Source organism: Dissoconium aciculare (assembly GCF_010015565.1).
Source record: "Dissoconium aciculare CBS 342.82 unplaced genomic scaffold K489scaffold_28, whole genome shotgun sequence".
In the NCBI taxonomy this organism is placed as follows: domain Eukaryota; kingdom Fungi; phylum Ascomycota; class Dothideomycetes; order Mycosphaerellales; family Dissoconiaceae; genus Dissoconium; species Dissoconium aciculare.
Genome location: NW_022984978.1, coordinates 25,853 through 51,891, shown reverse-complemented (window position 1 = coordinate 51,891; position 26,039 = coordinate 25,853). Strand labels below are relative to the sequence as shown.

General features: G+C 53.5%; 15 protein-coding genes across 15 annotated transcripts; 6 read left to right on the top strand and 9 right to left on the bottom strand.

Moving 5' to 3' along the window:
- Positions 1-70: 70 nt before the first annotated feature.
- K489DRAFT_303975 (uncharacterized protein) lies at positions 71-385 on the bottom strand (the record flags this gene model as incomplete). Its single annotated transcript, XM_033600496.1, has 1 exon — positions 71-385. A coding segment is annotated over one exon (315 nt), but the record flags the coding sequence as incomplete, so codon positions are not given.
- Positions 386-883: 498 nt separating this feature from the next.
- Positions 884-1,800, bottom strand: K489DRAFT_328752 (uncharacterized protein; the record flags this gene model as incomplete). Its single annotated transcript, XM_033602085.1, has 2 exons — positions 884-1,086; positions 1,200-1,800. Coding segments are annotated over 2 exons (804 nt in total), but the record flags the coding sequence as incomplete, so codon positions are not given.
- A 2,511-nt stretch (positions 1,801-4,311) lies between these two features.
- K489DRAFT_140623 (uncharacterized protein) lies at positions 4,312-4,714 on the bottom strand. The gene has a single exon (XM_033599131.1). The coding sequence runs from the start codon at positions 4,591-4,593 to the stop codon at positions 4,375-4,377; it is 219 nt and encodes a 72-aa protein (XP_033454867.1). The 5' UTR covers positions 4,594-4,714; the 3' UTR covers positions 4,312-4,374.
- Positions 4,715-4,974: 260 nt separating this feature from the next.
- Positions 4,975-5,480, bottom strand: K489DRAFT_140609 (uncharacterized protein). Its single transcript, XM_033599130.1, has one exon. The coding sequence runs from the start codon at positions 5,388-5,390 to the stop codon at positions 5,031-5,033; it is 360 nt and encodes a 119-aa protein (XP_033454866.1). The 5' UTR covers positions 5,391-5,480; the 3' UTR covers positions 4,975-5,030.
- On the top strand, positions 5,477-6,112 carry K489DRAFT_385501 (uncharacterized protein). The gene has a single exon (XM_033606117.1). The coding sequence runs from the start codon at positions 5,571-5,573 to the stop codon at positions 6,060-6,062; it is 492 nt and encodes a 163-aa protein (XP_033454865.1). The 5' UTR covers positions 5,477-5,570; the 3' UTR covers positions 6,063-6,112.
- A 625-nt stretch (positions 6,113-6,737) lies between these two features.
- On the bottom strand, positions 6,738-10,095 carry K489DRAFT_140524 (uncharacterized protein). Its single transcript, XM_033599128.1, has one exon. The coding sequence runs from the start codon at positions 9,735-9,737 to the stop codon at positions 6,831-6,833; it is 2,907 nt and encodes a 968-aa protein (XP_033454864.1). The 5' UTR covers positions 9,738-10,095; the 3' UTR covers positions 6,738-6,830.
- Positions 10,096-11,696: 1,601 nt separating this feature from the next.
- On the top strand, positions 11,697-13,226 carry K489DRAFT_374824 (uncharacterized protein; the record flags this gene model as incomplete). Its single annotated transcript, XM_033603558.1, has 1 exon — positions 11,697-13,226. The coding sequence occupies one exon, from the start codon at positions 11,697-11,699 to the stop codon at positions 13,224-13,226; it is 1,530 nt and encodes a 509-aa protein (XP_033454863.1).
- Positions 13,227-13,386: 160 nt separating this feature from the next.
- K489DRAFT_140520 (uncharacterized protein) lies at positions 13,387-14,100 on the top strand. Its single transcript, XM_033599127.1, has one exon. The coding sequence runs from the start codon at positions 13,548-13,550 to the stop codon at positions 13,923-13,925; it is 378 nt and encodes a 125-aa protein (XP_033454862.1). The 5' UTR covers positions 13,387-13,547; the 3' UTR covers positions 13,926-14,100.
- On the bottom strand, positions 14,101-15,141 carry K489DRAFT_140530 (uncharacterized protein). Its single transcript, XM_033599129.1, has one exon. It carries the CDS (start codon positions 14,852-14,854, stop codon positions 14,276-14,278), a length of 579 nt encoding a protein of 192 aa, XP_033454861.1. The 5' UTR covers positions 14,855-15,141; the 3' UTR covers positions 14,101-14,275.
- A 322-nt stretch (positions 15,142-15,463) lies between these two features.
- Positions 15,464-16,317, bottom strand: K489DRAFT_140467 (uncharacterized protein). Its single transcript, XM_033599126.1, has one exon. It carries the CDS (start codon positions 16,096-16,098, stop codon positions 15,622-15,624), a length of 477 nt encoding a protein of 158 aa, XP_033454860.1. The 5' UTR covers positions 16,099-16,317; the 3' UTR covers positions 15,464-15,621.
- Positions 16,095-16,466, bottom strand: K489DRAFT_414262 (uncharacterized protein; the record flags this gene model as incomplete). The annotated part of the gene is made up of 1 exon (XM_033608147.1): positions 16,095-16,466. The coding sequence occupies one exon, from the start codon at positions 16,464-16,466 to the stop codon at positions 16,095-16,097; it is 372 nt and encodes a 123-aa protein (XP_033454859.1).
- A 4,365-nt stretch (positions 16,467-20,831) lies between these two features.
- On the top strand, positions 20,832-21,518 carry K489DRAFT_140076 (uncharacterized protein). The gene has a single exon (XM_033599124.1). It carries the CDS (start codon positions 20,978-20,980, stop codon positions 21,350-21,352), a length of 375 nt encoding a protein of 124 aa, XP_033454858.1. The 5' UTR covers positions 20,832-20,977; the 3' UTR covers positions 21,353-21,518.
- Positions 21,519-22,503: 985 nt separating this feature from the next.
- Positions 22,504-23,445, top strand: K489DRAFT_139596 (uncharacterized protein). The gene has a single exon (XM_033599119.1). The coding sequence runs from the start codon at positions 22,590-22,592 to the stop codon at positions 23,181-23,183; it is 594 nt and encodes a 197-aa protein (XP_033454857.1). The 5' UTR covers positions 22,504-22,589; the 3' UTR covers positions 23,184-23,445.
- K489DRAFT_139818 (uncharacterized protein) lies at positions 23,446-24,553 on the top strand. Its single transcript, XM_033599123.1, has one exon. The coding sequence runs from the start codon at positions 23,708-23,710 to the stop codon at positions 24,398-24,400; it is 693 nt and encodes a 230-aa protein (XP_033454856.1). The 5' UTR covers positions 23,446-23,707; the 3' UTR covers positions 24,401-24,553.
- K489DRAFT_139598 (uncharacterized protein) lies at positions 24,451-24,914 on the bottom strand. The gene has a single exon (XM_033599120.1). The coding sequence runs from the start codon at positions 24,734-24,736 to the stop codon at positions 24,500-24,502; it is 237 nt and encodes a 78-aa protein (XP_033454855.1). The 5' UTR covers positions 24,737-24,914; the 3' UTR covers positions 24,451-24,499.
- Positions 24,915-26,039: the final 1,125 nt, after the last annotated feature.

Genomic DNA, 26,039 nt, shown 5'->3' with positions numbered 1-26,039 from the left:
GCGAACGGACAGGAGGACAGCCATCCACATCTTGTGTGTCGTCGCTTGCGTGTTCGTGATGAAGGCCGTTCAGCTGTTGGCGTACGGACAACAACGACTCCTTTAGAGACTCTATGCGAGTCGGTGACGCCCACGAGAGCTTCTCGTATCCGCGCAGCGCCCGCAAGTACATCACCTCCGCCTCCGCCAGCTTGCCTTGAATCTTGTACAGACTGCCGAGATTGTTGACCGTGGCCAGCGTCGACGTGTGCTCCGCGCCCCATGCCTTCTCCTTCCCCCGCAGCGCCCGCACGTACATCTCCTCCGCCTCCGCCATTTTGCCTTGATTCGAATACAGATTGCCGAGATTGTTGACCGTGTCCAGCGTCGACGTGTGCTCCGCGCCCTATGCCTTCTCGTACCCCCGTAGCGCCTATAGGTACAGATTCTCGACCTCTTGAGATTTCTCCCAGTCATCCAGAAAGGATGCAATCCGATGACATTCTCCAGCTTGCTGCTCTGCACCCGAACGCAACAGTGCTGTCCTCGCTCCTATCGCCTTAGCATGTGCTGCGAGCCGGAGACCCTTCTCCCTCGGAACTGCCTGGCCGACCGACATGGTCATTTCTGCCACAAGTCTCAGCGCTATCGCTGCAAGTGGCTGTGCTGTAGACTGGTCCAAGTTGTGCAGGCACCATGCGTGTACTACAGGGTGTATCGTGTGTGTTCGCTCTGCTATGCCTATAGTCACTAGCGAGTACTGGACGAGAGTTCCGATCGAGTGCTGCAGGGAGAGCTTCGTCACTCGCCTAAAGACTGCATCCACGTCAGAACTATGCTGCGTGTCGTCGCCTTGCCCGGCTAGTACCAGCTCGGCCCACACGTCGCCGTAATAGAGAAATGCCTACAGGTCAAGCAGCCGGCCTGCGAGCGGGTCCATACTCTTCACTTGTTCGTACGATATCGTCCACGTCGTGAGCACGCTCCGCTCGCCATATTCCTCTAGTGGAAATTGATCTTGGTTCTGCATCAGCTCGGCCCACGTCGCCTCGTAATGCTCTAAGTAGTCTAGCACGCCCATCCCGGTCATGCCTAGGTACGCCCCTGCTTAGGCGAGGGCGAGTGGAAGACCGCCGAGCTTGGGGAGCAATTGTTCAATATCTGTGAGATTGCCATGTCAGTGATCTCAATCGCTTTAACGCGCTACCACACACACGTACTCGTTACTGCTTTGTCTGCACGCGTCTCCAGCATCTCCTTCGCTAGTAGATCATCGACGACGTCCAAATGAAGGCTGGCTTTCGGTCGTTGCAGTCGTCGGAGACGCGTCGTGATCAGGACGTTTCCGTGATTCGCGTTTAGTAGGAATTTGTGATAGTCGTATGCCTGATCGTCCTTTGTTTTGCCCAGCCACTCGCGGTCGATGTTGTCGATCACCATCAGCCAGTTCGCATTTCCTGGAAGCGACAGCCATTGTCGGAAGTCATCACTTGCCTGTGCGACATCCATCTTCGCCGGAGCGTCTTGCGGACAGGTCGATAACCGCGCACCCGCGCTTGCTATCGATCGCTGCAGAGCATCCCTCGACGACCCGTCCAGCCAGAACACCGCGCTGAACCGCTCGGCGTTCGTCTTCGCAAACTGCGCACATAGCTGCGTCTTGCCCATCCCGCCCGTGCCGTACACTACAAACACCCGCTGCTGTGCCGTCCGTGTCGATGTCGTTACGAAAAACTCGGTGAGATGCTGCATCTCGACTTTGCGCGGCACAAAATAGTCCGTCGTCGGAATCCCTTGCAGGCTGAAAGCGAGGGAGAATTCGCCAAGTACCGCTTCACCTTTGCGCTTTGCAATTTTGTGCAGCAGTCGCTCTCTTGTCTTGTCCTTGCCGTCGCCGTAACGGATGTTTATGCTGACTCCGACGATACCGAGCAGACAGTATAAGAGATCCTCGCCCTACATCGTCTCCCGGCCGTCCGCCTACCGCATCTTCTCTTCGGCGCTCAGGCCCTCGCCTTCGCGGTAATTATGCAAGATCGTCTTCGGGATCGTAGTAACACTCGAGATGATGTCTTCGAGCGATGAACCCGTCTGCATCGCTATGCCGCTCCGTCCTCGACCCGCATGCCCTTTGTGGCCGATAACGTCCCATTCGCGCGACAGGAAGATTACGACGCCCGGCGCCAGCAGTTCTTGCAACGTCTACCCGCGCCGGAACTACACGCTCTGCTCGAAGGTAGACATGTTGCCTACGCTAGGAACGTCCTCTAGGTATGCCAGACACACCTCCGCGTCGCGATACCACTAAAACATCGAGTTGATCGCGGCCGACAGCTCGCGGTCGCTCTGCTGCTTGATGCAGCATGTGTCTACCTACAGCCACTTCACTAATAGCAGATATTTCTTTATGTATTCCACAAATCCGTGCACCTTGCGATATCCTGCTGAGTCCGTCCTCTTCCTCTCGTGTACGTCCTCCTACATCGCCTCGGCGCCCGCCGTCCAGCGGTGCGATGCGATAGCATACGGCGGCGGCGTCGTCCCGAAGTACTCCGTAAATCTGACCGTGTCGACGTTGAGGAGCCGTATGTCGCGTACAAGGCTGCAATAATGCTTATCTGGAATGCAATGTAGGGATGTTGAAGGCGTGCGACAAGATCTCATCCTAGGTCTGTCAAATATCTACTATGCTGCGTCGCATCCCGGCCGCCCTCTCGACGCCTGCAGCTGCAGGGTAGCGCAGTCCACGCGCAAAGCCTCCTAGGAGCACCGGTCATTGCTCAAGCATAGTTTGGCTTCGGAGACAAATCTGCTAAAGACAGGCGCACGCAGAAGATAAGCTGCTAGTGCACAGCGTGTATCATACTTTCAAAGCAAGAGAAGTAGTTGGAAAGGAATGTTGTTATTATGTCTTACGGGCGATTGCAAAGCGGAGGGAAATGCAAGATGTCGCGGGAGGTTGTTACGGCCACTCTTCGGGAGGTCCAGCCCTAACGCGACACCTCCCCGGACGGCATACGCTACTGTCGTATAGTGCATTCACGCGGGTAGAGGCCCGGATTCTAGCACTGACAATAACAGGTCACACATACTAGCAAGAATATCTCACACACACGCGCTAAGCAGATGGTGCCGTTTTTTTAATGCGAGCGCGGCATGTCATCTTGCATTGTCCATTATGGGCAACCTAAAGACGCCATTTACGGGAGGCGACAGGCGACCGGTAGGGCGATGTCTCTTACTCGAAGTAGAGAAAAATCGGCAAGTATATTCGAATTTAAGAGGGCCGATAGATGGGAACAAATAGCGACCGCATGTGGAAGTCGTGCGGGCTACGGTGACATTTCTGAAAAGTACAGGCAGGTTTGCAGCGCGTTCCGAAACACTACATTACCTACACTACTCTTTGTCATCTTTGCGCCAACGACCGAGCCGTCTTTATAACGAGCAAGTAAGGGAGAGCATCTTACATGTAGACGACGGCTGTGCGATACCGTCGAAGACGTCTCCGAAGAGAGGGAGCAGAGAGTCCCGCAGCACTTAGCAAGTTAATGCGCAAGATGTGGAAACGCTCTTAACCTTAGTAGCTTTCTAAAGCAAAGTCTTCTATACAATTCGTTCTCATATTAATCTAAGATTATACTTCTGAAACAATCTGAATCAATCTAAATAAACTATTATTGTATCGCGTTAGTATAAATTCTATGAGGACTGTCGATTATTAGACATACATACGCCGCGTGCGAATCCATAAGAACTAACTGTACAGACGAAACAACCGGCGCTGTAGGCTACAGTGGTTTTGAGGCCTTTAGTATGGACCGGTGTGCTAAGCCAGATTACGGAGGCGTATAGAATAGTTTTCTAGGGTTCTCGGTCCGCGGCATGACTCAGCAATTGCGGTTCGAAAACAATATTATAAACGCCTACGGCGGCAGCGCTCGGGATCACGCAACCTAGGTCTAGTTTGAATGTGACCGAAGGCAGCTACAGAGCTAGTTCTAAGCGATTAATCGAGACTAATGACTCTGTACATGGATGCGGATTGTGCCCGTACGAAGCGTGTTACGATCCTGGAGCGGACCGGAGCAGACAGCCACGCAGGAGCACTGATCCAAGTCACGTGTCGCTAACCTCAGGGTCACACACCCCACAGAACCACGATGCAAGCAAGGGTTAGGAGAACCCTAAGGAGCAGAGCTTTGGAGCAGCTGCCTGAGCTAGAGCGCTGATCCAGGAGCAGGACTTTGGAGCAGACGCTAGAGCCAGAGCACCGCTCCAGATCAGAGCACTGGAGTCGCTAGCGACTCTAAGTCACTGATCCACACATTTCCTTTGTACCTAACTTATATATATAGGTAGGACGAACGGACCTTATGTCTGTTCGTGTTGAACTCATGTTACCAACTTAACCATTGGAATCAAAGCCCCTTTCAGATATCCTGTTGCACCACTCATTCTCAAGAACCCCCTCGAGTAAACCGCCCTTTGGCAGTTGACCCGTAACAAAGCGATCGATCGGCCGGGTCGAATTTTGCACAAGGATAGAATCGATGACAGTATCTGCGAGATGGACCCGAATAGGATATAGAGCGGTCGATAGGAAGCTGGCATTCTAGTCTACACCTCAGACATGTCGGAGTTCATTAATACAGGTGTTGCAGAATGTTATCGAAGAATGTGTCCGATGCTGGCTCGTTACGCAGGGTGGCTCGCGACGCCGGGAGGGACATTACGCAATTTCGCTCATAGCCTGCTGTTTTCGTAACTTCGTTAAGTCATGCCAGACTTGACAACACATGCCGGAAAGCTGGTGATTTTGCCCAATAGTCTCGTTGCAACATCGAACAGCATATCTGGCCAGGTTCATTTCATTTCACAGACGCTCCAATTTGATGGCTTAGGCAAAACCGACGGTTCCGAATGTGAGGTGAGGTAAAAGCATTGTACTGCTGTACTTAGGGTCGAAATAGGGTTGCGTAGATGCAGGAAAGGCTCGACATCATCACGACAATATCCGTGCGCTGTCGTCGCTCATAGCAGTCGGTGATCTAGCGGCAGTGCACGGATAGGTGGGCTTTGATTGTATCAATGAAAGGACAATGCCTTGAATTTGCGTGACAAGTTGAGTGGCTGTGTGCGGTACATTCATCCCACCATTGCCTCACGAAAGGACGTGGAATGTTTCCGCGAGGCGTGCCTAGCCGAGCAACGTTCATTTTCTTTGGCATAGCAAAGCGGAATCCGAGGAAACACAGTGCCACGACGGAGTTTCTCATGTTCAGGACCGACAAGATATGATACGAGCAAGGCTCCCGCCATTCCGATTGTTGCGATTTTGGGCACATGCATGGCCCACCCCATGAGAAGGGTGCGTTCGCGCTACGCCAAGCATCGATGCTGACGGCCATTGCTTCTTGGCCCGCTCGTGGGAAGCATGATCGGGCTGGCGGGAATAATATAATTCGAGCGAACCATCATATCTATGGATATCAACGTATCTCTTGATATTACTCCTTTGATAGCGCCTGGCGCCTGCATAATCTCAGCTGACGCTTCACAAACGATCCGTCACAGCGGGTGGATAAAAAATGGCGCCTGTACCGGACATCCGCCTGTGGGAGGAGGTTTCGCCGGCGCCCGCTGAAATGCATAACTCGTGGCGCCTTCCACTGAACCATGTTCGTTTCTTTGATTCCGATAAAGTGTATCGCCGTGTGGCTCTGAATGATGGTGCGAACAAAGGGAACCGGATCTCTGGAAATATAATGTTGACTTCAGCAGATTTGGGTAGAGGCGAGGAGATGGATCGCGGGACCGAGAACCCCAGAGTCTACTACGATCCATATGGTGATTTTGGTGACGATGACGACGATGACCCAGACGATTTTTTTTTCTTCGACGAAGGCTACGGTAGTCTTGGAGAGGAAGATGAGGATATTGAAGAGGACGGGGATGGAGAGGAGTTTGACGGTGACAAAAACATCGAGCGGGAAGAGGATGATCTTCTTCTTGATGAGGATCCCTTCATATGCGAGGATTGCGAGTTGTCTGACAGCGACAACGAAGCAAAGGACAAATGATGGCTGTGCTGTGCGGAATGTCGGAGAAAGTAGACTTGAAATACAGAAGGAATGTAGGATTGAAATGCTAAATTTATAATCTATTCCGATCAGGAGCATCAGATCATTGCTTCACCACAGCATGATTCCGAAGACTGTCCATGTGTGGAAATGCCTCCTCATGCTACCTCCATCGTGGACAAGTAATGCCGCATGCACGGCTCGTTCCGTGCTAGTGCAGCCATGATGCACGTGATGAACGGGAAATAAACTGGAGAACGAGTCGACTTTGATTGCTATCTACGCCATAACCGTCAAGGAAAAAAAAGCAACAATCATACTGCGTGCCTAGCACGATTCGCAATCGCAAGATCTTAAATCGTCAGAATTCTACGACATCCCAGGATCGCACATTAGCTGTCTCTATGGCGCATTGATGCATTCGGTCTTCACCATCATCCAGGCATCTGGTACCCTTCTTGTGAAGTGTCGTCACCATAAATTCCACAAAGACCGGCTCGGGAGTGCCAATGTGAGGGCAACCCCTTCGAATTTGTTGATAATTTGTAAGCTCTATCTTCGTCCTTGGATTTCTTCTCGGCATCCTCCTTGGACATCGCAATCTCTTCCGTGAAATCGACAGGGTCGTGCTGGAGATATCACCTCATACAAGCGAGACGTAGTACGCGATCGCGCATTCTACGGTATCAGTGCTGGTAGATTTTGCGGCTCGCCGTAGTCCTGCACCGTCTCCGCTGCAATTATCCTGGGAATGGATCGAGCTGTCTTCTATATCGATGCTCTGCGGCGCAGTCGATCGTTGCTGTCCTCGCCTTTACTTTGCTCGACATTTACGCCACCCTCAACATCCCTGCCCTCGATCTCGCCGTATTCGCTGCTCTCGCCTTGGCTCTGCTCGCTGTTTTCGCTGCCTTCGACATCGCTGCTCTCGCTGTATTCGCTGCCCTCTTCGGAATCCTCGGCATCCCTGCCCTCGACATCGCTGAAATCGCGGTCCTCGCCGTATTCGCTGCTCTCGCCGTCTTCGCTAATCCCGCCGTCGTCTGGCTCGCCGTTGCTCTCGCCATCGCTGCCATTACGAAAATTGGTGGAGGTTTGAGACGTGCCGTCTTCAGAGGATAGTTTGGCAGGTGACCCATACTCTACAAGCTCGCGCATACAATTCGACGCGAAATCCTCCTTCGAGGAAAAGCACTCCTGCAGTTTGTCATTATCTTCCCATCCACGCCACCAGATCTTGCCTTCCTCAGTAAGATAAGGGATATCGAGTAAAAGTGTGCGTGTGCGCGCTTCGCAGTCTGGCACATGCCGCACTTCGCTGATAGCCTTCGCAGTGATCTGAGGGAATTTGACCCAGAAAAGAGCATCTTTCCAGACGTGTAGTGCAGCGGACCCTACATAATGACGCACAGTATCGTCGAGTTTGCCTTCAATGAGCCTCCGTTGGTTCGAAGTTCGATGACCGGCAGCCCGATCGTCGAGCAAATAGTATGCTGTCAGCAAAGCCCGTAAAGCTGCGTCCATTAGAATGAGGCTGCATATATTTCCGGCCATCTCTGCCGGGAACGAATGTCGCTGACTCTCTCTACGAAAGGCCTCATAAAGTTGAACATCGAGTGGATCCTTGATTGATCTCTTGAATGCATCGAACACTTTCTCTGCTCGTCTCAGTTTATCCTGGTCAACTTCGGATACTAAAGTGCAATCTAAAAGCTTGCATCGATCAGCTTCGTCCAAACGCCAGCCGTCCATGCACCAGCGGTTCTTGTCTCGCTCTGGGGGATCTGCCCGGAAATAAGGAGCGCCGCGTAAAAGTATGTCCGCGCGCTTCCTGCGGTCTGGCTCATGTTGTGCTTCGACAATGATCTCCGAGGGGATTGCGTACAAATTTGGATTTTTAGCTGCTTTGATCACAGCTTCATTCAATTCAGGGTTGTAGAAGAAGCTCTCGTCCTGTTCATCTTTTAGAGCTCCATCTTGGATCTTAGAAAGCGCCTGCACGCATTGGTCGTAAGCGATCTTGTCCTTGTCCGAAAGGTATACGTTCTTCAACAACTCCAAGACCGCCATCTTCAAAAAACTGTGACACAAACTTTGGGGCATCATTTCATCGAACTTGTCCTCATCGTCCACCTCGGAGTCGTTAGAGTCCGGCTCTAACGCCGCCGCAGAAAAGCTATGATACCGGCTATCATTGAACGGGTCCAAGAGGAACTCCTGGAAGACTGCGAAAACGGCCTGATCACGGCAGATCGTATGTAAAATCCCTTGGGGATCATGAGGCACTGGGAAGGATATTTGCTTCGCATTACCTTCGTCAGGTATTCCTCCTTGGCCAAGAAGGCTGCTTTGGAAATAATCGCATTTGCCGACATGGAGACTGATCTTGAAGGATAACTCGTAGTTTTCTCGTAAGCGATGTCCGTAGATAAAGTTTGTCACACTGTCCCACAAGGATTTGTCTTGATCCCAGCCACCGCCTTGCTCGCCTTGTGGTTTGAAATGGAATTCAAAAATGCCATCCCGCTCGCGATGGATTGACAAAGGCGGCATCGGCACGGAGTAAACCGACGACATCGCAAATCTCATCAGCTTTTCATCAGGCGTGTGTGGAATTGATTTGAAAAGCATGTGAGCGCGCTCGACTAGGTTTGTTTGCTGCCGTAAACGGTGGACCAAATCTTCAGGAGGATCCCATGCACTCGCCCGCTGCTGGAGTATGGAATCAATCCATTCTTTCGGGATAGCTTCTAATCGCTGAAGTTGGATCTTGCGTTCATCTATTCCTCTCCTGCAAAGACCTTGTGCCAAACGGTCACCTAGTCGATTATGCACTTCCTCGAAAATGGTAAGCGCATCTATGCTGCGACGTAGATCGGACATGTCACAAACATTGAACATGCAAGCCCGGGTGCCCTTGCAAGGCCCAGCAGGATCGCAAGCTCGAGCCGGATCGCAAGCCCGAACCGCCTGACCAAGTGATCTGCGGCGTTCTTCTATCCAGGGCGTGGCGTTGAATCGCTCGAACTCCTCTTCTAGCTTCAACACTTCAATCGGCGCTCCGTATGCTCGGTGCAGATCGTCGACTTGAGAAACAGTGACAGGATTAATCGGGTTACGTGTCCTGACTTGTTCGTCTGCCAAAGGGCTCACGTTCTTGATGTATGAGTCAACCTGTTCGCGGTAGACCTTTTTAGCCTCGCCGCTGGTGGCTTTTCTGGCCTTGAGGTTGAGGTTTTTAACTTTCCGAGAGATGCGAACTTCGCGCTGATTGTACTGATCTTGCACCATCTCTCGCCAAACGGTGTTCAGATTGTACCTTTCAATCAAAGAGTCGAGATTGTCAAACAGATTCTCGCCAGCCCAGTCATCGTCTCCAAATCGGGCGCCGTTATTCAGCTGTAGATCTATGTTGTGGTATACGTCTATCGTTGCTAGTGCGCAAACGACATCGGACAATTGCCAAGCTAGCGATCTGTCCATGCCGCATTCTTCGAAGGCCTCCAACAATTCGGCGTATCGAGCATGATCCCACGGGGCTCGGATGAACTCGTCATATTTCCTGGTGAGAGGATGCAGCGCTAGCGGTACGCAGTCAAGGATTTCCTGCAGATCTTCGGGTTCATCACTAGGAATTAGCTCCATGATGAAGGTCGTGCCCTGGAAAATTTTCATGTTTGGTCACCTCGATATATATCTCTGCATTGCCAAGAAATGATAGACTGCGGGTTTGGTTCTTGGCAGCCTCGATTGCACGTCGCGACAGCCTCGATGTACATGTGAAGCGAGGTGCTCGAGCACTCCCCCTTGTGGGTCACGGGGGTGTGGAAGGACCTGCTCTGCTTCGTCGCGCCGCATGCCCACGACGCAGCGGGTCCGTTTTGAGGAGTGCCGTTCCTGCGGCGCCGCGGTGATGACGCGGTTCGCCGCTCACACGCCTGTTGGAACAGTGACCAAGTGATGGTCTTGGTCAAAGGGGGCATCTTTGTCTCGATCCACGCTTATTGCGCTCAACACGAACACGAGTCGGAATTGCTACAAGACGGTCATCATGACAAGAGGAGTTTTAATATTTTACGGATTAGATAAAGCTGATGCGCGAAATGAGATACCTCGCCTTAAAATGGCTTCGGTATGTCCCTCGCAAAGAAGGAGAGTGCAAGGGATGGATGGAGAAGCATGGTCATTTCCGGTGAAAACCCCGCGGTCGCTGTCTCCGTCGCAGCATCGCCGTGGCACTGTCGCAACTGAGGACCCACCTTGTTGAGGGCGCAGCGCGACCGCAGAAGAGTGAGTGATAGCTGCCGTTCTCCCATGGCTGGCTCGGGGCATGAGACAGGTGTGAACCAGGCGGCTAACGCCTGTCGCTCGCGGAGGAGCCTATTCGCTCAATACTAGCACGGCTCTCCTGAAAGTCTTGTCCATGAAACCCTTGACGCTGCGAACGGCGCCGAGGTTGCAGTACAGCCCGGAACCTCCGCCAAGCGTTGTGCACGAAAGATGTTTCGATCGGAGCGGACGCGGCGGCTTCGCTGAGGGGCTAGACTTCGCTGCATCCGTGCGCCTCCTGCGCGCTCTCTCAGCTCTTTCCCAGAGTCCGTCCTGGACCAATCCTCTCACGGCCGTGATAGTATGGCAGGGACGTTGCGGCATGCTTTGTGCCGATGTTGGAGTGCGCGATGTTGTGTCCGTGGGCCAATAGCCAATCCCAGCAACGCCGTGCTGCAGAATACCATGCATTGTGTTTTCTTCATTCACGTTATCCTCTCGAGCCAGGCCAACTTGCAGCGGTCATCCCCACTATTGAAGTGTCGATGCGCAGCCTCTGGCATTCTGAAGCGATTGATATGCCTCTGGGTAGGGGTTGTGACAATTCGTGAGCTTGGCGTCGCTAAAATCCGGAGCAAAAACGCAGCGCTTTTGTCTTCTCTTCAGGGCAGAACCGGTAATTGACGAGAATTCGGCTGCCGAGCCCCTGACATGGGCATCGGGCGGATCAAAGCTGTGAGATGGGCCAGCCTCGCGAAGGCTGATCCGCCATCGGGGTGGGTAGATGGAGTTTGAAGAAATGTGATGCGGCAGACAGATCAAAATTGAACAGTAACGTTACCTAGGTACTCGCGCATTTCTCTGCGAGCAGAAAACGAGAAATGTTGTGTCGGACCCACTATTAGAGCGCCATCGGATACTGCCGTCGCCAGAAATATGCTCGCCAAGCCCGTTGATTGCGGCAGCGCTTAGATACTCTTCTCTCCTCAGACACTACTACGTCCGCGAGGAACTGCGAATGTCGCAGTCGTCTGGTCGATGCTGCACAGTCAGGGGCGAACAAATAATGCTCCTATGCAGGCATGAGAGTTGCGCCAGCGCCAATCTGACTCTAAACCGCTGCCACGACGAACCACAGCACCGCAGCGCCGCGTTCGTGACCAGGAGTCCAGGACAGCATACTCGACTTCACAGCAGGATGTACACCACACCGTTGCATTGCCTGACGGTGCTGTATATCTTCCAGCACATCGCCATGTCCTGTTCCACAATCGTGTTCTTCCATTCTCTCTTTCAGACCACTATCTCACGCCGCTCACCTTGCCCTGTTGATCAGACCACGCGTGCTGAGAATATCAACCCAGCATGGCCGCTGTTGCCTCTACGCTCCCCACGACGAATGATACCTATCGCCCGCTCAATCTCCCGAATATCCCCAATCGGACCATCGACGTGGTTCTGTCTGATCGGCTGACGCTCGGCCGGGATCATTATGTGCCATCGATGATCTACAAAGATTCTTTCGATGAGCGGCCGCCTGCCGACTTTGTTGAACGAAATTTTGGTTTCGTAATTCGCACTCTTCACAGAGTCAGGGAACGCGCCGACAAAGACCCCGCGGCCCAGGAGGTTTTCGAAATAGCCCTCGCCACCCAGATTGCAGCACGAGAACGCTCCCGACGCGAAGCCGACGACTCCTATTTGTCAGGACTACTCTGCCTCCATGCCGCATGTGGCAGCGAGAAGAAACCATTGCTAGTCAATGAAGATTTGTGCGCGCTTGGCAATGAGATCGGAGACATGTTAGCCTGCTTAAGATGGATAATGTATAACATGCCAAACTCGGACATCAGAGACCGGCTTGACCACGTCATCGAACACCAGTGGGCTACAGACTTCGATGTCGGAGAAGTCTCCCATCTGCTCCGTCATTTCGAACTCCTGATCGAAAGATACGACGAGCACGTTGCGGAATACGACGAATGCGACGCAGCAGCCTCGACCGTCCTAAACAAAGCACCACCCACGCAAGTCATTGGATTGCGCGAAGCACTCCAGCATGCAGGGGCAGCGCTTGCCTTTTTCCGACAGCATGCACCCGATGTGGACCTCACCTCCGTCCAAATACCGATCCATGATTTGCCGACCGGCATGTCTGATCGCGATCTTACCAAGCATGTTCGCAATGTTGCATTGTCGTTCGTGCGCATGTTTGATAGCGCAGAGCAGAGCCTTCTGCCCGCCGAATTGCAATCCCCGCAGGCTCCTAAGTCGACCCTGTCGAGCGGCGTTTCGCTGAGCGAGTCAGCCTCAACCTCTCCCACTGGCTGGGAGCGTGAACACGAGAATCAAGCGGGCACAATCCGCGATGCCGAGACCATGCACAATCACGGCTTCACCCTTCCCGTTCCGCGGGCGAGTTCGTCTGCCACATCTGATCAAACTTTCTGTTTTGAGGCTGCCTTTGATGAGGAAGCACAAATCGCTTCCAATGACCATGCGTACGACGCCATCCGAGGCTCTGGTGTGACCGGCGCTCAGCGCGGCGTCAACTACTGTGCGGAGGTACCGCTTGCCCCTGACGGTCGAGAGCTTCAGGCTCCTGCGCCAACTACAGGGGATGATGGCGGATCCTCGCTCCTATCTGATACAACTTACCAGAGGAGCCTGACGCTTGCACCGTCCTGCTATGCGTCCTCAGACGCCGAGACCGAGGTTCTGCCGGAAGTTGTGCATCGCAAAATGGCCACGAAACGCCCTCTGTTGAGTCATGACGAAAATTCGCACGCCGGGCATGAGCGTACACGTCGACGCGTTGAAGAGCCCCAACCTCGCAGATCTCCGCGCACCAAACAGTCTCAGCCTCGCAGGTCCCAGCGTATACGTCGCGATTAACTACCGGGGTTGGCTCTTTAGCGGAGAAGGAGGTTGTAGTCTCATACTATGCCCGCTCGTGCAAAATGGCGAATCTTGTCGACGGGCCATGGTGCGTTCTTGCATAACCACGCAGGTGGAACGCCAGGAGGGGTAGAGCAGAATTCCAATGTATTGCAGTGTTTTCGCCATTGACGTCAATGTGTTGTGTTTCCACCATGCCGGAAGGCAGCACATGAGCGCCGCCCCTTAAAAGTGCAACCCCGTCGTAGAGCAACATCAGTCGAGCACAGCCACTGTAGAACGAGACATAAAGGGGGACTGTCCGTCGTCCTTGCAGAGATGCATTCATCGATACCTCATTTCACCACCTCTTGTCTTCACCGCATACTCGCCCACTTCCGCACGGAAACCATGGACAAAAGCACCGAAGAATTGCCCAATAGTCCCCACCAAGCCATCCTCCCAAAAGGCTCTGACAATGACCCTGGCGGCGACACTACCTCCGATAGCACCACCAGCTTCAAGGAATTTTACCAGCTTGTTGTCATTGTCGCGTTTACGTACAAGTTGGTCTCCTCAGCCTGGAGAGGACATTTCTATCCTACGATACTCTGGGCGATTCTCGACATCGCTATGTATCTTTGGATGGCGATCAGCGAATGGAAACCACGGGTTATGGCCCACCACCCGCTCGCAATACCCGGCTCTAGTGTTTGAGAAGCCAGGCTTCTTCCTACACGGCTGCGCCGATGGTTCACGCGCCCCTGTTTGGAGGAATTGTGCACGGGTGCATCGATGTGGGTTCTGAGTGGCTTTGTTCCGCCGTGCGAAGGGAAACGGGCAGAGTGTCGAAACAAACCTCGTTCCAGAGACCTGCCTGTGGGGGAATGTCGAGCTTGAGAGCGGGCAGAGGCAGAATTATCTAGATCACAGGGAATGTAAGTTTTTGAAGCGGCCCGTTTGTTCCCGTGGCGCTGTCTGCGTTGGCGAGGCCGCCCGCTCAATAGATATGACGACAATCCTCTTCCAAGGTTGCCACGATTTGAGGTCAGATCCACCGCCGCCCATTAATGTTCTACTACTATCCTTGACCAACGCCCCCAAGTACTGAACCACATCGGACGAGCACGATTGACTTGTTCGAACAACGCATAATGCTCTCTTGCTCGGTGGAGATGCCCATGCGAATTGAAGCAGGTGCAGATCGGCAGGCACAGTGTAAGCGACAAGTGAGGCGTGTTCGACTTTGAATCTCTTGCAGTAGTCCTGCCCTCGCTGTCCGACCGCAGGTGCACTTTTGGGTGAGTCATTGACAACCAACCGCAACGCGATATCGACTCCTTGCAAGCACGGCTCAAGATACCGGCATGGGGCGAGGACGGTGTGGCTTTACCATGATGTTTGGACCGACGCCGTGGATATGCCAGCGCTGAAACTACATGAGAAAACCGGATGGTGCTGATGCGAAGCGGCACAGGGGCAGCGATAGCGTCTCTGCAGTCTACATCATCACATGCATGCTGCGCTTCTCGAGGCCTGATTTGATCGGCGATGCATTGCTTTTGGGAATTCGAAAGATCTCGCCAGGTCGATGGCATGCAAAGGGTGCTAGTCTGCCGAGGAATCACCCCTTCCGACGTCGTCATGCTGCTCAGCAAGGCGCAGGCCCGTGTCGCCGACTACGGCCGGCCTGCGCATAAAGATCAGACACCGCCCCCTCCTCCTTTGTACACCCGCCGTCTTCCTCTGACTCACGTCGTTCAAGAACGAGATGTCTTCACACGGCTCCTCCATCGCCAGCTCCCCCACCACAACGGGCAATCCACTGCCGATTGCTATTCCTACTTACGAAGACCACAAATCGCTTCCGCCAAATGCCACTGCCCAAAGTACACCGCTGCAGGTCGCAATCGATACCGACTTATCGAACGTTGACGACTGCCTACCGCCAAACTGTGAAGCGTCAGACTTGGCCAGAGACAAGTTCAGCGATGCTATATTGATCGACAGCGATGACGACCAAGATGACACGCTCAGCGAGAGCGACAAGTGATCCAGTACGCCTTCGTGTGAGTCTGCTCGCGGTGGCGAGGTCATGCCTATCGACAGCGACGACGATGAAGAAACCCGTGTGCCCAAGGACAGCAACAAGCGATCACGCTCATTTTCGCATGAACCTGCCAATGAACCTGCCAAAAACGGGTCAAACCCAGCAAGCGTTCAGATGTATCGAACCCGCGAACAAGATGGGTGATTGAAGAGATTGTCAGCAGATTCGTGGGTGTTGATGGAACCGTCCTGTATGAGGTATCGTGGGCAGACACCGACATGACTCCAGCCGAGCTGAAACCTCTGCGGAAAGGCGCTAGCAGCGTAATTAGGCGTGAGAACGGTCTACGCAGAGTCAGTTGGTTCAACACATGGGAGCCTCCGGAACATTTAGACAGGTGCGATGATGTCCTCGCCGCTTTCGAAGCCCTGTTGGCTTCAAAGAAAGCTTGACGCGCCCCAGTCGGTCGAGCTGGGTCCTCAGGCGTGTTCGATGGTGTGTTCTATCGTCTCGAGAACTTACCAGGTCGGCACGATGAAGCGAATTCCTTCGTTTGGAGCAGTCAATTGTAGTAAGGGTGATTTGCAGCTGAGTTGCGCATCGGACGATCGAGGAATGGATAAGAACGTGGAAAGATATGACATAAATGATAAATCTCTCTCTCTTCGTCTTCGCACCTTCAAAATTCATCTGATGACGTGCCGAGCGCCAGCCATGAGCTGCTGCGTCAGTGATGAAATGTGACCATCTCGTCACCGAGAGGTCATTTCTGAGCTGCGAGCTTCCGTGGCCTTCCGGAAGGAAATGTTTTGGATTGCAAACGCATCCCTGATCGCTCATTTCTCGCGCACCGCCATCGTGCTGGTCGGGAACTCACTTGTGGAGAACGCGGGTTTAGGCTCGGTGCTCGACGAGAGCCGCGAGACGGACGGGAACATGCGCACTACCAGGGAGATGTATGCGATGATGTCGAGATCTGCGATCTGCAGCCACTTGCGTACGTGTGGCACGTCCTGGTGTATAACGCGCATGATGGTGACGGTGATCATGACCGTGACCAAGAGCTCACTCAAGCGGTACAACGACCTCAACAAGCCGAGCGAACAAGCGGTCAAAATGTGATCGGCGGCGGCAGCCTGCAGCTTCTCTTCCAAGGCCGCGTAAGGAGCGGTGAGTGCTGGGGATCGAATCGCAGGAATGGGCCGCATTTTGGTGCGCAATATCTGCTCTCGTGAGGGACTCCCCGTTATCTGCCTTCATACGATCAGTCTCGTTCCATCACTGATTCCTGCTCCAGACCCAAGAAAACGCAAAACGATCGACTTCCAGATTTCCTACGATCGCCTGAACCATTTGGGGACACGGGCCAGTAGCAAATGGCATTGCTGGGTGGGAGTGAACCACGGACCGACGCTGTAAAGACGGGAAGGGAGCTCGAGGTGAAGATCCTTGATTATCACGACGCTTTGACACGAGGGAACCCCGAGCCATTGGCGTGTGCAACAGGTGCAGTCCATTCATGAAAGCTGGACTTCACGCCACGCGTGCACACAAATGATGACTTGTTGATGATCTGCATTGCCAAGAGCGTACATTGCAGTGGCTTGTTCGAGAGGGACTTGGAGATCGCGGTCGAACATTCGTCACGAAAGTGATGAAATCGTGGGAAATTAATGGTGAATTTGCCACAGTGTGACCAGACGCTGATTTCGAAGGTTCCGTTCCCACGATCTTGGTCCGAGGATTTGGCAGAGAATTTCTGGGCTGAAGGTTTCCAGAACAGAGGTGTTTACGATTGAAGACATCCGCATTGAGCAAATTGCAATTGAAAGTCCTGTCTCCTTATACAGTATTGCCGGGGCCGAGAACGGGAGTTTCGCTGCGCACTGGGATTGCACCTTGCGATGTGAGGATCTCAGAAACGTTGCGGCTAATGACTCTGCCACGCCTCGCTAAAATGTGTGTCTCTATGGGTCGCGGTGCAGACACCACTCGCGGAGCATCCGCTTAACGTATACTTTGCGGTAGGTATGGGGTGTAGCCTCCATATCTTTCCAAATGCCCTGCATGTCGCTTTTGCTTTTTTGCAATGGCTGCACAGACTTTCTCTCAAGAATTTGGCTGGGCTGTGTCAATAACTTGATCTATGTAGTCCAAGCGGCAGCGTGTCTCAACGTCACAGCAAGCCGATCTCTCGTCGCTCTGAACCACATGAGGCTTCATTGAACAATGCCGAAGTGCGGAGCCCGGGGATATCCGCGGCTGCAGATTACGGTCGCCCATAACGAGAAGCAAGCATTTTCTCGAACACGAGTCATGCTGCGGTTGCATTCTTTTCGCAAGGGCGATACCCACCCTCACCCGCGCATTGCGACGAATTAACTTTGCGGCGAAATTTTGTGTGGGTAGTAGTCATGCGCACGCCGCGTGTCCAGCGCGATGCGACCGAGTCCTCATAGAGGTGTCATATCAGTAGACCGCGCTGCAGCAAGCTGCCCCGGTGGAGAAGCCAAAGGCCAAGGGGTCTCTCCGCGCTACACGCACATCCTCCTGGAGGACACCTGGGCACGTACCACAATCAACTACTGCGGCAGGTATTGTGATCTGTGCGCAGGGAACGTCATCGCTCAGTGAGGACTTGCTTTCTTGACTATCTGAGCTGTCTATCTATATACCTCAATATTCGGAAACCCGACTGTCCCTTCAGTCCTCAGATTAATCACCGTGAATCGTCATCGACCGCTTGACCGCTTGATCAGACATTGTGATGCTGCCCAGGTGGGTTTGAGATGTCCAGCTGTTCTAGGAGGGTATTAGGTGCCTCAGGCATCCATGACAACAAACTCGCTGTTGGCCAACAGGCCACCCAGCCCTATCTATAGATCCTCGTCCCCTGGAGCCGACACCGACTTTGGCCTTGCCGCCTTTGATTTCTCCCGCGCCTGCCGGCAGCAAACCTACATAATGTCTCGAACGGACACTCACAGCCGAATAATAAAGGCGACCCTGCAGAGTCTTTGTATCAGCGGTGCCACAGCTCACTATATCGAAAAGAACAAAATTGGTCTTCAATGAGCTCAGCATGAGGGATGGAGAAATCTTCGCGCCCGGTGGTGTGCACCTTCATCATCTCCGCTATTGCAGCGTTGTAGCTTCTTACTATGATGCGAACATCTACTCTAGCTGAGCAATCTCCTGGTTTCGGAATCGATGTCATGCGCCGCAGCGTCTTGAGAACTGAACAAGCAAAGACGCTCCCTTCTACTCGCCACCATAACTTGCTCTAGATTCGTGGCCCTGCTGCTACGCCACAAGCACCAACGTTTATCCATGCGATCGATTACATGCGGGTCCGGAATCCTGTGTCGAGGCTGAGAACGATGGAGATATGGAATCATTCAGACCTGACAGTGACCGATGTCCCGTTGGCATGAAAATTTTCCAACAACTATAGATGAGGGGGAAAACAAGAGCGGAAAGGGACAAAGATGTCAGCAGGACGAATTGGAAATGGCGGAGCCAAGGATACGCGAAGCGCGTGAAGATTGCCTGAGGGTAAAGGCAGGAGAGAACCGTCGGGTCGCCGCCGAAGCACGACACGCTGCCTTGTCACATCGGACGCTACTTCCCTTGACTTGAGGATCACAGGCCTCCACGGAGACAAGGGAGCGACTTGAGGATCACAGGCCTCCAGGGTGCTGAACGCCACACCATCTCTCCTGCACGCCGACCACCACGAAGACGACCAATCGTCTCAGCCAGACGAAACGCGATCATGCGGTCTCAATCCTTCGTTTACAACTCTGCCGTTGACCTCGTGCTTTCGGCACGTGTGAAGTTTTCCTTGCGCAAATCCCAAGCCTTCGTCATTCGCGATTGGAACAGTGCGCATTACAAGAACTCGCTCGAAGTCGCGCTTCGGGTAATTGTGAGGAAGATCTTCGATGAACATAGAGAGGAGCTCCTTCGCAGAAATCACGTCTACTTGTCATTTTTTATTGTGACACAGCCTTTGTTTGTCGATGACAACCGTTCAATGCTGTTCGCTCTCAATGAGCACTGGCAAGGCGAACAGACCACGTTGGTCACAGACGAAGGCGATTTCTAAGATCCTGTGACGAACATTCGGCTGGTGGAGGAGCCGGGACTCACCGAGGAGGAGAGGGGGAGCGATCAAAGAGGCGCATCTCCTTTGGTGATCATGCTGCGCCTAATAGTGAAACGAGTGGCGACGAGAGCCCATTTGTTGGCGTGGGAGAAGGAAATGGCAAGCATGTGGAACAGGCAATCATGTTGATTGGTCACAGTGTTCACTGAAAAAGGTCGAATGAAAACTCAGAGAACCTTTCCTGGTTGGGTTCTGGGCTTCCATACGAAAAATCCTCGTCGATCAGCTCATCGCCGACTTCCTCCGCTGTACGAGCGCCAAACAGATTGTTACCAGCGGCGCCTGTGAGGGACGGTCTCTCTATTCGTGGTTTACGGTGAAGGATCGAGCAGATTTACATCAGTGGCATCTGGACAGGAACCCCTCTTCACCCTGCGATGGTATGGCAGCACGCACACACGAAATCATCCAAGACATTGCTCCGCTCCTGGAAGCGGACCAAGATGGCGAATTAGAGATGGCCGGAGCGTGGCGGAGGAGCAGCAGTCTCAAATAGCCATGCGAAAGTAGATCACAAGGTCCAGATCGGCTCAAGGCGACAAGTCACCCCGCCGTTCGCTTGTGACGGCCGGAATCACTCATAGGCAAGCGCAGACAAGGCATTGCACGCTGTCATCTTGGATTCCATCTCCATCCAAACTTTGTACCTGGACATTATTGGACGTCTTGCAACCTCACCCAAGCCAGCTGTACTGAACCCTACGGCGAGAGTTCTTGCAGGGATTGTTAATCACAACGCGGACGCGAACGACGTGTCGATTGTGATTTTAGCAGCGCACATCGCTCGTATCACGGCCACCTCCACCTTCTGGGGACGATGATGAAGCGGGATGTGACTGCCCCAGGTGCAGGTTCGTGGACACGCTCGTGATCTCCGTGGTGATGAACGGCAGGAGAGAAGATGCCAAGCTGCACACACTTCCACACGCCACACGATGCTGACAGCGATGCGGACGCACTCAGGACAGCGTTTCCCAAACAAGAGGATGGCGTGCTACATGTTCCCCTTTAGCAGCGAGCTGTACGTCTCTTGTTCTCGTACTCGAACGCAGCTCGACCAACTGTACTTGTTGCACTGTGCACGTCATCGGGAGCCAGAACATCGTTCTCGAACGCGCACTGGATGGAGTTTTGAGAACGGACGCGTATGCGTCTACATTTCCACCTGGATCACAAAACGATCAGGCTCGTCTACTTGCCCTCATTTGTGTCTTCGTCCCAGCTCTCGTCGTCGTCGTTCGCCGAGGACGAGCTCATGAACAAGTTGTCAATGGCGGTGATGTTCACGACGGCCTCCACAAACGGCTCGGCACTCGCCGCGCCCCCTATTGTGGCACAACGACTGAATTAAGGTCCTGGCCTGCTCATTTGAGGAAAGCCCACCCGCGTTTCAGCCGATCTCACGACCATAACCATGACCTCGCATGAGTTCGTGACCACGTACTTGCCTCGCTGTCGGTGTCGAAGAAGCTCAGGCTGGCACTCTGGGTCGTTTCCTCGCCCTCGCTCGCTCACCTAAGACTGGACGCCTTAGCCAGCGGGGGTTGAGAAATGAGTGTCGCGCCTGGAGTTGTCCCCCATTCCTGCTTGTACACGGAGTGCCCCATGTTCTCAGCCGTGGTTCTTTGTGATACATATAGTCGGCCACGAACGTTCGTTCGTCTTGAATCTCGTCCTCCTCCACGTTTTTCCAACTCCGTCATGAGGTCCATGATCATCGTCTGGCTCCTTGTGAACTCAATTGTAGTCCTGCAGACCTTTTTGCGCGCGAACAAGGTCTGGTGCGTGGCACTGTTGACACCGTCGATCACAATCGTGTGCTGGGACACGGCTGGCCCAATAGGCTCCTGTTCGTGTAGAAGTGCGGATCTTTCTTTTGTCTCGCGCCTCTATCCTGGTGCCCGCTCTTGTTCCGTTATTGTTTAGAGTCTGAACGAGTTGATCTCCATAATCCTCTGGTCGGTAGCGATACTTCTGCTCGCCTTCGTGTTCGAGTCGATCGTTTGGGCATACGCGGCTTCGTTCTAGTTCGCATCGTCGATCTTCTTGCCACTCTCAAGTCCATGGGCATCTCCATGGCTTCGATCTCGTGGTCGTTGGTAGTGGTGTCCATACTCTCGATCGAGCTGGTCGTCAGAATCAAGAAATGGTCAGTTGTTTCCGTCTCAGCACCCAGCTCTTCCACGAGTCCGCCTTGATGAACTTCTCCAATGTCTCGTCCTGGTACCCGTTGAAGCCCGCCGCCATTCTCCTGTGCGATGATCGTCGGGTTCCGGATATTGTACAAGCTCATTGACGAGAGCTCATCAACCGATACGAGCCTACGACCTGGTCCATGCTCCTATCCGCGCTCACCACCCCGAGCTTTTCCCGTATGCGGAGTGGATCAGGACCGTCTTTGTGATTCACTTCTCCTACACTCCGAGGACAGCGACCAGGCTATGTAGGCTTTGGAGACCGTGTCCGTGATTATTGGCAACGATTTGACGAACGCCACGCCCGACTCCAAAGCACGAATACGATTAGCTGAGCATCACCGCGATTTTGGTCTAGGGGCCTTGCTTTCGCACAACGACATGATCTGGCTCATGATCTAGATTGAGGGCCTGCATCCGACGCACATATGGCCGACGAGTGCGCGAGCCAGCCAAGCTCACGGTCCTGGCGTACAACTCTTTGCCTCGCTTGCTGAAAGCCGAACGTATGGGTCGTATCGATGATAGAATAACATCGCACCAAGAAATTTCCATGGCGAAACTCGTTCCGCAAATTGCGCCTCTGTGTGTTCCTGTGCTTCTGAGAGTTCGTCTTCCCTGATTGCATTGCATTTACCCCGCTACCCATATGATGTGCGGCATCTGCAGGTAGGTGAGACGGAGTAGGGAATGCGAGAGCTACGTGGTGATTCAACACTTTCGCGTTCGTGAGCGAGCTGTCGTCCGGCTCAGCTGATCTTGTAGAGGCCGATAACCGAGACGATTCTGTAAGGTGTGAACGGATGCCACGCTAGAGGCGAACAGGAATGCATTGCATCAATTGACAAGAGGCGGTCAAGGGTCTCTGGCAAGGATAAATGGGGACGGTCACCCCCGCAAGTTGATGGTTCTCACAACGCTGCCTCAGAACGTTTTAACCGCGGATACCGTCGGACACAACTTACGTCATGCCTGTCGATACCGAGAATACCAAAGTGCCTCATGACGTGACAACTTTGTTGCGAACGCTCCTCACCAGGGTGCTTGATCGTCTGTTCGACACACATGATACTCGGACTGCAGGAATGCTGAAGGAAAAGCTCAAGATATGTACTAGGCTAGAGACGGTCGACGAAAACCTCAAGCGCTTTTTGGGCGACGTCAGTAAACCAGGGCCAGGAGTGGAAAGATTGAGAGCCATAATGAAAGAATTTGACATGGAAAGGGGACCGAGAAGCAAGGTTCAGAAGCAGACAAGTGAGGTCGAGCAACAGCCAAATGCCGCACATATGGTGATTTTTATGGCTCCTATCATACTGGTAGTCATGGACAAGGAAACAGCTGACATGCATGGCCTGCGCATCTGTGAGATGGGCATGATTTTCGACATCGATTGCGACACTTTCAAGGGCATGATCCAAAGGTTGAAGACCGCAAAACTCTCCGACCATCAACTTCTGCTCGGCATCTTGGACAGCAATGAGGAGACCAGAAAACCCTTTCCCACTCAACTTCTGCCAGACATCCAGCGACTGTGGACAGCGAGGCGGATAGAGGGCTGATTCGCGATATCATGCCAGCTGATCAGAATGGGCACCTATTTCAAAGCCGCTCCGACACGCACATAGCCAGGAGGCGAATACCAAGGAGCTGCCCTTTGATGAATGCGGGTTTCGAAGGGCCGTTTCGCAGGAATCGGCGTTGATCTCTTTCTGGCAAGGCTTTGTCTGCTACTGCTCAAACCGCAGCAGCATAGGTCTCAATTTCTCGAACAGATAATGTCTGTCTATAGCGAGAAAACACACCTACGATATCACTCCTTACTGTCAGACTATCGACATCCGTGATACGACTGGGTTGTCCGCAACTGGATCGCATGGCGGTAGATGATCGTTGAACATCCTGGCATTCACAATAGTGCATGTTTTGCCACGTCAAACCCGAATGTACCATCGAGCGACCGTTGACCAAATTTCCGAGCGGACCCTGTCACGGTCCTCCTAGGAGATGACATATTTTGATCTACAAGGGTTGTCGGCGGCTACAGTCTTTGTCTGCTCATGCTGCAAGTGACTGTAGTCAGTGCATGAAAATGTGCATGGGCATGAGCACACATTTATACCGCACAACATGCCATGCTGCCTTCGTTGTTCCACAACTCTCCGTCGCTCAATCGTGGTTATCACAACCTCTGTCACTCCTTTCAAGACTCACAAACGTCGCGCTTCTCACCCGCTCTGTCGCTCCTTTCAAGACTCGCAATCGTCCCGCTGCTCAAACTGTCTTATCGGACGACGCCGAAATCACGAACTACCAAACAACTCAACTTTCAGCCTCCGCGTTTCAGTCCTCACAGGAACCCATGTTCGGCTCTCCATACCATGGTGGCTATTCCGCCCACTTCACAGCTTTGTCTCTCATCAGAGCCATTCTCTGGCACGTCGTCTACATAATTACGACGTTGCATTCCCTTTCCAGCTTCGTTGACTGGCGCGGTCGCACGACTTCTTTTGTCAACCGCGGAGAATCTTTCTGGAAAACCGAAATGGAGATCGCGATGGAGCTCACTATCCACACCTCTATCTTGACCATTCTGGCTGTCCTGCGATGGCTTCTCAGGGATATGGACTTGGTCCTGATGTTGTTGTTCGCGCAAATACTCTCGACAGCAGTACTGGCTTCCCTTGCGTCCACTTCTGAAAAGCAGCCCGCGCTATCTGCAACTACTGGAGAAGAGGCGCCACCAAGGGGAGAAAAGTGCGCCTACAGCATTGTATAATTGCGATGTTGTTACATATACCAACTTGCATCGCTCTGTCAAGTGCTATCATCGGCTTCGGGTCTGTCAGCAATGACAGCAATTTGTCCTCCACTCGATTTACTGCTGCGGGTGTGTGGAGACCACGGCAATAGCTAATACTTTAATACATCTTATCGCGCAATCATCAAATGTCTGTGGTCGTGCTTGGCTGTGATGTTCCAGACGCCGCTCAGACCAAGCACATGATGAAGCTGTGTCTTGCAGGGGCCACGCAGAGGATGACTGAGCGCAACGGCTGCACAAAGATAGAAGGTGGGTAATGGAATGAGGCGTGGTCCAGGTCTTTCTCGCCATCCCAGAAGCAAATGCAAGCGACGTGGCAATTATGAAGTGCTGAAGTGCTGTGGTGACGTGCGCAGTCAGAATTGGCTCAGGTCCGGCGCGTGCGCCCGCCGATTCGTTAGTGCCACGGGCCGCCCTCCGTGTGGCAGCGCGCGAAGGACTAACCTGGAGGGTTTGGTTAGGGCGGGCTATTCTGGCGATTGCTGGTGATTGCTGGTGATCGGAGGTGATCGGAGGTGATTGGGGGCGATGGGGGGGACACTGAAACCGTTGAGACGCTACGCACGCACGCACGCAAATCTATTTTCCCGCCCGGGCGTCGAGCACTGCAACGTGCAACGTGCTTTGACGATAGGCTGCAACGGCTCATGGAAGTGCGCATGCCTACAATTTTGTACCACTTTCTCACACCATTACCCAAGATTGGCGTCCCGGCACACCACCAGGTTTTTCCGGACATGAATGCAACCGCTGATAACGATGCGTCCACAGTCTACTGCGGACAGCCTCATCACGCCACACATGTATCGATCAGCTCGCGACCGACAAAGATCACTTTGAGCAGGACGCCCGCAACACCGTAATCTCGGTGACGGGCCCTCCGCATCAGGAAACAGGCGCAGCCGCGTCCGGAATGGCGCCCAGGCTGCACGGGGTGTAGGGTCCGTGCGCGGACGGGTTTGCATAACTTCGCGGCGCGCCCCGGTCTCGCGTCGCCTTGCTCTTGTCTTCCATCATGCCCACCGCGCTCGCACGCGCCCGCCGGCCTCCCTCGCGTGCCCGGACACGAGCGGCTTCGCCGCATGGCCGACTTCTCGCGGCGCCTACCCTACCACGATGACGACACGCGCTCTCAGACAAAAGTCGCTCTCGACTACATTATCGGTTCCACCCCACCCCCGTCGGGAGTCTGTCCGCCGTTTTCGTGCGCCAGCGCTGGGAAAATGGCCGACCAGTCGACCACCCTGAGCTACACCCCGACCACGGATGGTGGTCGGCCGCGAGTCTCGCACAGCAGAACGGCCACCTACACCCCACGCTCTCGCCCGGCTGAAATCGACTGCGCCCCCTCAACCGCACTGTTTCTAGGCAGCAACATTCGGCGTCGCCGACCGGCATCAGCGGAGCTCGCATGCATACAAATTCCTACCTCGGCTGCAACATGACAGGACCGAAAACGGAGCGGCCTCAAATAAGCGAGCTTGTTGGATGATTGTCCCGCCCGAAGCGGAGTCTAGTAGTCCAATGGCGGACATCGAAATGAGTTTGGGCCGTTCGTGCGCATGCGCGATTTTGCGACAACACGCCCGTGCAC

Excerpts from the sequence above, each read along its gene's own strand:
- K489DRAFT_140076 (XM_033599124.1), top strand. The coding sequence starts at position 20,978 with ATGAGTGTCGCGCCTGGAGTTGTCCCCCATTCCTGCTTGTACACGGAG.
- K489DRAFT_140623 (XM_033599131.1), bottom strand. The coding sequence starts at position 4,593 with ATGCCAGCTTCCTATCGACCGCTCTATATCCTATTCGGGTCCATCTCG.
- K489DRAFT_140524 (XM_033599128.1), bottom strand. The coding sequence starts at position 9,737 with ATGAAAATTTTCCAGGGCACGACCTTCATCATGGAGCTAATTCCTAGT.
- K489DRAFT_140520 (XM_033599127.1), top strand. The coding sequence starts at position 13,548 with ATGCATTCATCGATACCTCATTTCACCACCTCTTGTCTTCACCGCATA.
- K489DRAFT_385501 (XM_033606117.1), top strand. The coding sequence starts at position 5,571 with ATGGCGCCTGTACCGGACATCCGCCTGTGGGAGGAGGTTTCGCCGGCG.
- K489DRAFT_139598 (XM_033599120.1), bottom strand. The coding sequence starts at position 24,736 with ATGGCGAGAAAGACCTGGACCACGCCTCATTCCATTACCCACCTTCTA.
- K489DRAFT_140530 (XM_033599129.1), bottom strand. The coding sequence starts at position 14,854 with ATGACGACGTCGGAAGGGGTGATTCCTCGGCAGACTAGCACCCTTTGC.
- K489DRAFT_140609 (XM_033599130.1), bottom strand. The coding sequence starts at position 5,390 with ATGGCCGTCAGCATCGATGCTTGGCGTAGCGCGAACGCACCCTTCTCA.
- K489DRAFT_139818 (XM_033599123.1), top strand. The coding sequence starts at position 23,708 with ATGAAAATGTGCATGGGCATGAGCACACATTTATACCGCACAACATGC.
- K489DRAFT_139596 (XM_033599119.1), top strand. The coding sequence starts at position 22,590 with ATGCCTGTCGATACCGAGAATACCAAAGTGCCTCATGACGTGACAACT.
- K489DRAFT_140467 (XM_033599126.1), bottom strand. The coding sequence starts at position 16,098 with ATGAGCGATCAGGGATGCGTTTGCAATCCAAAACATTTCCTTCCGGAA.